At 36.8% G+C, this 12,792-nt stretch overlaps 1 protein-coding gene across 1 annotated transcript; it reads right to left on the bottom strand.

The window, feature by feature from the left end:
- Window positions 1–2,158: 2,158 nt before the first annotated feature.
- Window positions 2,159–12,338, bottom strand: LOC132545205 (uncharacterized). Its single transcript, XM_060208880.1, has 7 exons — window positions 12,220–12,338; window positions 9,052–9,295; window positions 7,590–7,706; window positions 6,686–7,313; window positions 5,664–5,829; window positions 3,736–4,145; window positions 2,159–2,751 (listed from the first exon to the last, which is right to left on the bottom strand). Exons 1-7 carry the CDS (start codon window positions 12,336–12,338, stop codon window positions 2,159–2,161), a joined length of 2,277 nt encoding a protein of 758 aa, XP_060064863.1.
- Between the last annotated feature and the right edge of the window lie 454 nt (window positions 12,339–12,792).

The raw sequence follows: 12,792 nt of genomic DNA, 5'->3' as shown, positions 1-12,792 counted from the left end.
TGCCCGCCCAATAGCCTTTTGGGGTCAGCCGAGGTCAATAAGTGCATCTCATAAAACTGTCAACTTAAACTAATCATTTTAACCAGGTTTGAACTATTTTATAGAGAAAAGAATCAAATAATGTTTAAAAAATGTGATTTTCTTACACTAAATGGGGGAATTGTGAGACCCTTGGGTCATGAAATTTACAATTTTCGTAAGGCATTTTTGAACGCCTTTCCATCTATGAAGTGTATTAGATTTCTACCATACCTTGGAGTTGAGAAGATTTTTGAACTTTCAATCAATTCGACCCTTTTTGGTCCTGCCCCTGATGCCCCTGGGTGTTCAGGACCATGTGATTTAGCCATGAAATTTTACAAAAATCGTTTTTCAGAAGTCGAACATGTTAAACGTGGGTCGCAATAGACTGAGACTTTGTGTCAGATGATTCAAAAATTATTAATCAAGTCCATGGTAAGTACCAACTGGAAATCAAGGACAGATTCTTTTACATCAGCTGCTTTTCTCGATCTTCCTAAAACGAAACCAACAAGGACAGCTTTCCACCTAGTTTTATGATCAGCCCAACGATTTCAATTTCTCATTGTGAATTTTCCATCTCTGGATAGTAAATGCCATACATCCCCAACCTATGGGGTTTATATGTCGCAGTTTATATTCAATATGCAAGAGCTTATTCCCATTATAACGATTTTCGTATAAGACATCATCAGCTTACTGACAAATCGTAACACATGGTTTCAAAAGATTCAAAACGATGAAAATGATGAGGAAATTTTACAGTCGTCATAGTGATCTCATTGAGAAATATTCTTTTTATTGATGTGATAGGAAGCTAGACGTGTTTGATGCTTGTTAGCTTGCCTGTTAGTTCCCTGTATAATACCTAGTTCCTATTTAAGAACGTGACATTAATTACTTGGATTGACCGGGGTTTACATGGCGGATGTCGTCGATCGATCAGGAGACGCTTACTCTTCCGGAACACCTGGTTTTATTCTCCTTGTACTTTTTTAAAAAGATTTTCCATGTATATCTTTCTTTTGTTAATGTTTTGTACTTGTTTTATAGTATTTGAGCTTGGATTATGATTATGTTAACATATTGGTGTTTTCTTCTTGTTTTTTTTTTAATTAATCGATTTCAAGTAAGACCTAAAGTCATTTTAAAAAGAGGATATTTTTTTAGAAATCATTAGCTAAACCAAATATGTTGATAATATTAATAATGATTTTGAGTATATCAATTGATGACAGATAAATTGACGAGCAGTAGAAGGATGTATGACAGATACGTACATTATATAGATATCCAATCATGTATTGCGTTCTAATTTTTTTCAGAACAAATAACATAAACAAGTGTACAGACTCTTGAAAACGTATATAGTTAATTATGAATCAATTTATCGTCAAAACATTGTTGGCACATCTAAGAAAATACATGTTATCAGGTGAAAAGTATATCAGGTATATTAACTTCGATTAAAAACTAAACATTCAATAGATTAGAACGTCAGTAGACAGTCCTCGATCTCAACATTCAATAGATCAGAACGTCAGTAGACAGTCCTCGATCTCAACATTCCATAGATCAGAACGTCAGTAGACAGTCCTCGATCTCAACATTCAATAGATCAGGACGTCAGTAGACAGTCCTCGATCTCAACATTCAATAGATCATGACGTCAGTAGACAGTGCTCGATCTCAACATTCAAGAGATCCTTGAGGGACACCATGGGTTATTTTACAGGTGGTCGACATGTGGCCAGTAATGGAGACTGACTGTGTCCTATTGTCGAGATATGACTTGAACCACAGCAGACTATATCAAAGGCTTTTTAAAAAGAAAATAACATCTGTACAAAGACCATCATCAATGTTCTCAGCCCAGGAGGTATTTGTATAAAGTGTTATGAACATGTTTCTCTAAAAGTTTGGAGAGAACAGGTAAGACTGATATTGACCTATAGTTTTCAACATCAACAGTGCTACCATTTTTATGAAGCGGGATAACTTTAGCTATTTTCCACGGTGTAGGAAATTTACCTGTCTTTAGACTGATATTCATAAGGTGCTACTTCATTATAAACAATTTTCAGCAACTTAGCACTAATACCATCAAAACCTGTAAATTTGTGGACATCAAGGTACTTCACTCACACACCATTAGAACTTTTGCATCTTGTGTTTGGTTTATACGACGTCGTTTCCGAATCTTCAATATTTCCTCAACAGGTGGTGCCACAATGGCAATGACTCCCATAAATACAGTCCATGCCTGTGTAAGCCCTATCCAGACCTTGAATTGAGTTTCGTCGAGGGCAGGGAAGCTCGCCATGATACCGGGAATGACGAAGGTAAATAGAATTATACTGCCGCCTCCGCTGACGTATGCGATAATTCTGGTCCGACGGAAGGTGGTCGACATTTGATCAAACGACGGTTTCTTGTCGTACACTTCGTGTTTGAGCTCCTCCCGGTAATTCTGCTCCCATGGATTAAGTGGGTTATCAATATCGTACATTTTCTGCCACTCTGCATCAGCGTCGGCTTTCGTTTTAATTTTGTGTGTGAATGAAGACACTATAATACATACGATCAAACTGAATCCGAAACTGCTGCAACTTCCTGCCAGGATAGAGTACTCCTGTGATGTATTAACGACAAAGTTAGTGAGGCCTCCGTCATATCTTGTCGCAGCTATCAGTGTAGCAGCTATACCAGCCAGCAGTCCCGTCATACCACCTAAAACAGAAAGTTAGGCTAACACAAACACTGTTACTCTACCTTCCGAATATCTGTCGAAGGGAGATAACTCTTGTAATTGTGTATTAAGAGCTCAAGAACAAGTGAACCAAGAATAGATTTATGAAAAAATAAACATTTGGAAGATCAAGATCTTTAATTCCATTATAAGCATGAAAATTAATAAAACTAAGAACTGTTGTCACAATTGATTTACATAATGTATCGTTAGCATTGTATATCTATATCGCACGTTATTTAGGATGAACAACCACAGATATAGTGGAAAGAAGCTAGCCAAACGTGATGTTTATAGGACGCTAAATAATAGGTAAACGAAACCCAGTTCATTGGTCAAAGTTCGAAACTACTAACGATTCATTTATACATCATAGCTAATCAGCCTATATTTATATATTTTGATTTGGGAACGCGGTCTCACTACACCTGTAAAATAATACAGAAATAAACCGGCTAGCAGGCTATTGGAAATAACGGAAATAACAAAAATCGATGAAAATAAATCAAAATAATGATTGCTGACGATACAGTCTACTTGTTACAGTATATGTATATGATGCTACTGGGTAGTAACGTTCCCGCTTTACACTTCGGGTAATCTTCCAAATATATGTACCTTAGTGGATACCACACTCATACATATATCGTGTAATGTAGAAAGGAGACACATTTATTTGTTTGTATACAATAGGATACAATAGGATATTTTATGGACGCAGGCATTAAATTGCCTCTATATCCATATCATTAATGGTATACCGTATAAATTACACGGTATATTAGGTATACGACCTGCACATTATCAGTTATCATTGTATCATGATTGCCAATCAGTGGCCTTAATATGTTTATAAAAAAGAATAAAGAATGTCTTGTTGCAACATTTTTCTTCGGAGTCATTATTATATCATTGATGAAAAATGGGAACATGTTACCTTGACGATCAATGCACAGATGTTTTACCTGCAATTATCCCTTCAGGTGTTTGTTTTACCCACATAATAGCTAAAACAACAGCCGGGAAGGCGGGGATGGTGACGATCGAGCCGACGAAAAATGTCCAGTTAAGGTCTATACCACTGGAGAATATGATCAATCCGAAAGGTATTATACACACGGACACCCATACAATACACCAGCTCTTGAAGTCGATAAGGTAATCTTGGTACGTCCTAAACAGACCATGGACTGGACACTTATGTGTAGGCCGGCCACCATTCGCAGGTCTATTGGCAGATAGAATGTCTTCTGAGCACTGTTTGCAATTGATGGCGCTCGGACACTGACAGATATCTGCTTCCTCAGTCTCAATGTTGGGTTCTACCGTGCTGGCCTTGCCACACAGCACACAGTGGGCGGGTGGAACATTTCTCCTGAGGTTCAAGAAAAACAGTTTTGATAAATTTCTGTAGGTATTGTTATCCAAATAACAACGGATACAGACAAATTATTCTCAAACAAATGTTTGGAAATTATGAATTTTAGCCATCAGTATGAAGTAATATCATGTGATGTCATCTTATGAAGTAATATGATTCTGGGCATCGTCATATTTCTAAGATTTGGCAAAGGCATATTTTTATTTCAATGTTTCATATTTCACCCTCCAGCAAGGTCTATTATGGGCCCACAAGAATTTGAAAGGATATTGACCCGTTGTCTTGATAGTGGATATATGTCTCTTAAGTAACGTATTAAACGAGAGGTCAACAGACATGGCTTGTGACGGGTTGAAATGATGTTCCAATTTTTTGCTAGATTTATCATATTTCCAATACGTTAATAATATATAAGGATATAGCTAGAACATCATACTAATCGCTTACTACTTTTACTTAGATAAGATAACAGGGAATTAAGCGAGAAGAAACTGATATTGAACTTTTGATGGTTATTGACGAGACCCTTACGATCATAAAATGTTTTCAATGACATGAAGGGATGTGTATTGTTAACACCAAATACTTTACACCTTGATCAAGTGTGCATTGTTCCAAAGATCAAAGGGTACATTGATATGAATATTAAATGATATAAAAAGTACACTTTATCTATCTTTATCGGTTTATCTCTTTTCTTTGTTGTGTAGTAAACTTATATTCCATGAATTGGCCAGAGCATCAAGTTGTTTTCTATCACTACACCTGAGAATTAAATACTCAGACATACATAATATATTAAATCCTACATTCAGTACAAGTGTACAATGGACCTCAGACGTCATCCTGAAGAAATGGCAGTATAACGTGTTTCTAGTATCTCGATAAACGAAGTCGTCCATTTTCAAGGATAAATGCTTGTCCTAATCAATGCCATATAACGTACCAAAAGGGACGGACGTAGGCTTTGTTGATGTTGTAAATTACGGCGAGAACTTACCAATAGAGACGAATGTAGACTTGTGGTTGTTGTAAATTACGGCGAGAACTTACCGGTAGAGACAAATGTAGACTTGTGGTTGTTGTAAATTACGGCGAGAACTTACCGGTAGAGAAGAATGTAGGCCTTGTGGACGTTGTAAATTACGGCGAGAATTTACCGGTAGAGAAGAATGTAGGCCTTGTGGACGTTGAAAATTACGGCGAGAATTTACCAATAGAGACGAACGAGACTTGTGGTTGTTGTAAATTACGGCGAGAACTTACCGGTAGAGACAAATGTAGACCTTGTGGACGTTGTAAATCACGACAAGAATTTATCAGAAGGGACGAATGTAGGCCTTGAGGTTGTTGTAAATGACGACGAGAACTTACCGGATGGGACGAATGTTGTAGATTACGACAAGAATTTACCAGAAGGGACGAATGTAGGCCTTGAGGTTGTTGTAAATGACGACGAGAACTTACCAGAAGGGACGAGTGTGGATGCTGTAAATTACGACGACAACTTACCGGAAGGGACGAATGTAGGTCTGGTAGAAGTCGTAAACGATGATGGACGAGATGGCCATCACCTCTCCTGACCCCGTCGACATCACGGCCATGAACACCATACATAAGATCATGATGCCGCCAGCTGGTCCCAGAACTTTCTCGGCGACTAAAGGAGACACCAGCCCTATTGAAATGAAGATTGCGTTCGTAAATATCAGAAACCGTTCATTTTCCTACAAGAAGATGAATTGACTAAAGCACGACTGTGTCCTTTACCAATATCACACAGATAATGATATAGAAAGAACCAACTTCATGTTATGGGTTCATTATCAAAACAGTATGTCTTTGATGTCATTGGGAAATTTTATATTTCTTTGTGTGATGTAAAGCTGTACGTGTTTGATGCTCCTTAGTTTGTCTGTTGGTTTCTTTATTGTATACCTTGTTCTCATTTGGAACTGTGGTATAAGTACTTACTAGAAACGATCACTATATACATAGCGGGTCGTCGATGAAGCAGGGTCTTATTATCCTTGTACTTTTTAAAAAGAAAGTCTTACTTTTGTTCATATTTTGTTCTAGTTTATTGAATTTAAATTTGGATTATGATTTGATTAACATATTGATAATTGGTTGCACTTCACTAATCAGTCATTGCTGAGCGACAAGCAGACTAAATCTGATTCCAATCTTACCGCAAAACAACAAATATTTGATGGAATCAAAAATATGAGTTATGTTACCCTTTTTAAGTCCCGTAACTCTGGCAAATATGAACGGAATTTGAAGAATACCCATGTCATCCAAGATCATATTGATACAAAGCGAATACCAAATTTGGTTCAAACCAGATAGTAACAAAGATGAAGAAATTACCTGTTTAATGGATTTGAAATTCCCATGGCTGTGGGACTCATTCGAGATCTTTTGATATAGATCAATATTGCTATTTTGGATCGAATCGGATCCTAACACAGAAAACACAAACAAACAAACTTATTAAACAGTGTATACAGGAGAGGAGATAAAATAGATACCTTCATCAATCTGACTAGCAGTGAGGAGATGCGTTCCATTTTCGGCACTAAATGTCAGGTAGGCCATCCCCGTTGTGTTTCCGAGGGTGGAGGGGATAGCTATCCACATGAGACCGGCCAGTATAAACCCCCAAACTCCCTGCATTGGTTTGGCAGCAATTCTACTTTGCCATGCAGCCTGATCGCAGTAAACTATTGAAGATGCAACAAAAAACCCTACTATCCCATACACTATTCCACTTTCAGATTGGAAAGTCATGAAATTGTTGCCGCCCGATCCCTCAACACAAGAAACGATACTGTACATTTTAGATACATCACCTAAATTTGGAAATCCGCTACTGTTTGTGTAAAGAACTTCTGTAAAGAAAATAGTTAATACTACAAAAGCAAGACAAGCATTGAAGTAAGACACATAAAACGTTGTTCCTATTCCGCCAATCAGCGAGTAGGATCCAAATAAGGCGGCCATGACAAGAAGTGTATATTCATCTGATACGTTTTCGGTCAGTGATTGGATGGCTGTTTTTCCCGCCAACAATACCGCTGTCATGATAACAAAATTGGTGACGAGTGCAAAGCAGCAAAACACTATGTGGGCTTTCGTTCCAAATCTTGCGTGAATGATCTGTAAAGAAAACGGAGACAGGGTATAAATCAACTGCAAAATAGAAAAGTTTCAGGCGTACGTCCATTAAACAGCAAGTTTCTCTTTCAAAGTCATTTTTTGTTTCAGATGCATTGTTTCAAAAAGACATACCATGCTCTTACAAGCTTCTGATCACCCATCCCCATTTATCAATATCCCTTGTCTTCTTCCATTAATTCCACCAGTAATAGTAATGGGACTCTATACAGAGCGTTCATGTGATATCATGCGATTTATTAAAGACATTTCTTGTACCTGAAGGTAAGTTTTGGCTCCAGGTGCGCGTGTCTTGAATTGCACAGAGAAAACAGGAAATATGAAGATGTTAATGATCACTCCAACTCCATACCAAAATGTTCCCGAAATGCCAAGCTGCAAAGAACAATACAAGATTTTATTATTTTCTGTGTGTGTGTTTTCGCTGATGTTATCGGTGAGATTGTCAAACAGAGAGATAAAATGGTCAGTCCCTAATTGTGTCTCTATAGAAAGTGAAGCTGAAGTTTTAAAAAGTCAAAAGATTAATTCTTGTGAAAATGCTTGGTAAATGGTGTTAGGCTGTACGTCAACAGACATCGTAAATGTTGACATATTTAATGATACGCAGTGGTTAGTAAAATAGGCACTGAAACATATAGGGGATATCGACGTAGAAAAAACTCTTGGAATTCAGATCCTTCAAAATATACAATTAAATACAGGTCAATCTCTATTATATCAAGCTCTCAAAAAGTGAGCCGAGGTATTTACAACCACTTTTTCATTAATATTACCAGATCTCATATTGTACACGGAAAAGGATTGGATGGGTTACACAGGGGTTTTCCTTAGATATTTTTTGTGTTTGCTGTTTATTGTCGTATTTCATGTAAATTGGATCACTCAATACGATGTTATGAAACAGATCTGTTTACTACAATCGCCATTGTAGGTTAAATTATACTCAACAAAAGATAAACGCACAACCGAATCATGCAATCAATAGCCTATGCTATTTTGCATAAGTTGCGCAAATATATATATGAATATGAATTGACAAGTCTACTCTTTACAATATACAAAGTATACAAGTGGTGTCAGAGGTGGCCCAACATAAGGTCGGCGCGCAATGTTTCTCTTGGCACGCAAGCCGTTCCTGGCAGTTTGAGCGCTAATGGATCTGCCATGGGCACTTAAGGTATGGGACACAGTCTCCACATCAGTCTTGAATTTGTCGCGCAATGCGACAATCGAATCGCACCGTTTTGTCATGCTGTCGTTACATGCGGACGATCGCTTCTGGGACGATCGGAAACTAACCCAGTAGCATGGAATGGTATATTGAGACGGATAATTGTCACGGTGCAATGCCAAACTGCCGTACAACAGCAGTTAGGCTAAGACCATCCATCAACATCTCAATTGCGAAATCAAAATGCCAACGTGAAAAAATTAATGTGGCTGAACTTAGAGTATCTGTGGAAATTATTCACATTAAATATCCTGCTTGGCTTGATTATGCTGCGTAATTTGGACTTAAGAAGCTTACAAAATCAGACAATGACATCGTCACGCTTGCCTGATTTTAGGGTATATTGTCGGGAAGAGAATCATTTTTGATGTAATATCTGAACAGATATTCCTGTATTGTATTACAGCTGAGGTGTACTGCACGAGATAACTTTGTGCGTTTTTTTTTTTTTTTTAGTACATATACCTTTCTTGTGGTTAAACTTGCCTTTGTTGCCAATGTGGCACTCTGAAGAATGTCGGCTGGCCAGAACATCTGTGACGCCACAGTGACAGCCGTCAGACTGAGAGTAATATCTCCTCCGGCGTCAAACGTAGTATCCAGGTTGCGTTCATCATGGAATATGTGTTTCCTAATGGCGTTGTGCACAAGAGCAAGAATGAGCGAGAATCCTCCAAACCCGAGGAGTATTAGTAAAGCTGACTCGTGCTTCGCTAGAACAGCAGTTGGTCTGAAGACAAATTATTTTAGTATTGATCTGCTTTCATTTGGCATTTATGAACAGAATGGTGTTTTATTTCTGTTGCTTCGTATGAAAAAGTGTTACATATTCTTCGAGCTCACCGTTATGAAACAAGAATAGATTGGGGGTCAGTTGGTGGTGAAACTCCATACCCCTTGCCACGAAATGAACGGACAAACTATACCAAACACAGTGACAAGGGATCTTCGACAAGGACATAACCCTGTCAAGGTATGATTTAGTTATTTTTTCGTAAACTGTTGCTTTGCTTACCTAATCTAATTCCCAGTTTGCCTGTTTGAATTCCCTATCTCGGACAATACCTATGTTTCTATTATGCCCACAAGGTACTTGGCAATAACTCTCTTCATGTTTTTATGATAAAGTTTTTTTTTTTTTTTTTCGGTCTTACGTCAGCTTCATTTTGTCTGCTTAATCCTGGACAGTAATCTATTGCCCGCCGGATTTCCGTGTTCCATTCTGGAACTTTTTATTTCTTTGGAAGAGTTCGAAGGATAAGAAGCATGAAAATAAACGTGTTTTAATCCACAATTAATGTATTCATACGTCAATTGGCAGTTATGAGATGGTAATGCCCAACTACATGCGGCACAGTCAAAGTGGGAAATATATGTTAACAAATAGTTGATTTTTGACTATTGTCAGAGTATTTGGTATGGAAGTGTTGTCTCGTCGAAAGAAATTGTTCCACATAGCACTTGCATAATATATATTTAGGTTTAAGATGGGTATGGTAGTACACAAAGTATAAAGATTGGAGAATTCTGGAAATATATCTGATTGGTCAAAAATGATACGTTTTACCAGCAATCTAGTTGTCACCAATATATCATAATAAATCTAATCCTGACGCAAAACTACGTTGAATAACATTTTGGGCAAGAATTGTGAAGTGAGTGAAGGATTGCAAAAAGACCTAAAAGGAATCTAAAATCGCAACCCATTGCAAATTGTACAGAAGACACACAAATGTATAATCACCTTACTCGTTAGTTTGATTGTTGGTTCCGTGATATTATACATTGTTTTGATTAAGAACATGACATTTCTTACATGGATAGACTAAGGTTTTCATGGTGGGTGTTGTCGCAGCAGTGGATGACGCTTACTCCCATGGATCACCTGGTCTGGTTCTCCTTGAACTTTTTTCAGGAGTCTCAGTGTAAGTATTTCTTTTGTTTATATTTTGTCCTAGCTTTAGTGAATTTTAGTTTTGACGACGATGATGTTGACTATTTGGTATTTGTTTTTGTTTGATTTAGAGTTACATACATTAAAGCAAAACAATGAAGTAAACTGCATCATACCGCTGTTTCGTCCTTCTAGGTCTCGTGAATCACAGCTTTATATCCAAGTACTACTCATAAGTTAGTGCAAGCAAGAATGGTAAGTAAAAGTATTGAAATAACACATGAAAGGATTTCGAGAACAAAATCCATTGCAGCTTTATGTCTAAGTATTACTTACTACTTTTTGGGCATTTTACAGCTGCTTATTCTACAGTACAATTTTCAGGTTGATTATCCTACTGATATTGTGTGGCAAAACTGGATCTTTTTCTTCTTCGCTTTTCTTTGTATTTGGCATGCTTAGGACCAACTTATTTTGCTCATATCTTCAAATGAAGATTTCAGATCTCCCTTTGGGTTACAATCTTTAGTTTAAAGTTTAAAGTATAAGGATGCTGTCTCTTCGGATAGAGGGTTTTCAGCAGCGATAAAAAGGAGAAACTGGATATCACGAGAGATGAAAGTAAATGAGTTTGATCCAAATGTGACGGATCTTTATTGATGGTGCAATGTAGTAGTTTGCAGGGATAGGTACAGGACATGCTTTATTTCAACAATACATGCTATTTTACTTCAGGAACAAGGAAATAAAAACAGAATGACCATTTAAAATGAAATTCAATAGAACTAGGACAAGAAATGAAATGAAGAAAAAATTTGCAGGATAACGACTGAAAAAATAAGACCAGATGTTCAGGAAGAATAAGCGTCTACGGCTTCTTAGACATCACCCGCGATGTAAATAGTGATTTCAAACCAAGTAAGCAGTGAGAACAAGATAAATAACAACGAAACCAATAGACAAACCAACAAACATCTAACAGGCCCAGTCTCATATTGCATGAAGAAATAGAATTATTCTAATTAAGAATCACTTTGACGACCGTAAAACTTCCCCATAATTTACATCGAACTGCATCTCTGGAGACCATGTTTACGCTAGTTATAACGAATTTGGGTATGAACTAAGAATTTACCTACATGTCGGTAGTTTCTATGCTGTTTATGTAGTTTTGGTATTAAAAATATCCTTATTTAGATAAAAGAAATATATACAGGGACTTCCTCAATGTATTTACACGATTTAGTATAGTTCATATACAAGTGCTAAGGGCAGAAATATTTAATTTAGTGCTTACTTTTGAGTTTCAAATGAACTCTAATGTATCACTGTTCATCTTGGTGGTATAACTTTTTACCTCTTTCGGATGAAAATAAAACTTTTAAGATGGTACAAAAGACACACAAATGATTAGTACATTTTAATAACTTAGTGATAATATGAAAAGCCAAAATTCAGGCAGTGAGTGCAGCAGTAACATAGATAAATTTCGTAATTTTCATATATCAGAAATTTTAGCATGATAGCATTTTAGAACAGCGTCAAGTAAATGTTCGGAACCGTGCCTCTATTTGTTGTTTTAACTTTTCTAAACATTTGTACATCTTAAGTATATATTTCTGTTTTAAAATGGCACGAATAAGCTTTCATAAGAACACGTGTGAAATGAAGAATTGATGTTGAAATAAAGACATATTCATGTGAACAAGTAAGATATTAATAAAGCATGAACAATAAAGAAAAATATAGATATAACATACTGCATGGTTCCATTTGGAGTGTCCAAAACAACAGGACAGTCTGTGGTATTGATCACCGCCCTCACAATTTGCACCATGCCTGTGGCACCAAATAGATATAATAAACTCCTCTGAGCCATGCTGCTTCTGTTACAGTAGGCAAAACAGCTGACTGATCTTCTGTACTGACTTTTGATGTCTTACACGCCGATCATATATGGGGTTTATTATATCACTTTACGATAATATATTTCTAATCACGCTATTATTCAAAAACGTATTATGGTTCATGACGTAGGTCTTGGTAACCCGTTTAACTAATGTTAACGTGTTCCCTACTGAATATGACCTGTCTATTATCAAAATTAATGTCTTAAACTTACTTGATGTAGCAGAGCTTAATAGATACTTTAAACCTGAAACCAGCAACGTTTCATCCATTTAAACGCTGCTGGAAGCGGCCAAAATATTTTTTCATTTATAATGTTAACCTGCTTTATTTAAGTAAAAAATCCATGATCGCATTTTATGTAGTGGAATAGAAAACCTTATTATTTCTGATAGATGATTTCTGAGAAGATCCGAGTAGGTTGA

The sequence above is a fragment of the Ylistrum balloti genome, unplaced genomic scaffold (genome assembly GCF_031769215.1).
Source record: "Ylistrum balloti isolate Yb309-2 unplaced genomic scaffold, AGI_CSIRO_Ybal_v1 Utg369830, whole genome shotgun sequence".
Taxonomy (NCBI): Eukaryota; Metazoa; Mollusca; class Bivalvia; order Pectinida; family Pectinidae; genus Ylistrum; species Ylistrum balloti.
Note: the sequence above shows the minus strand (reverse complement) of the source record. Positions and strands in the feature narration are given on the sequence as shown.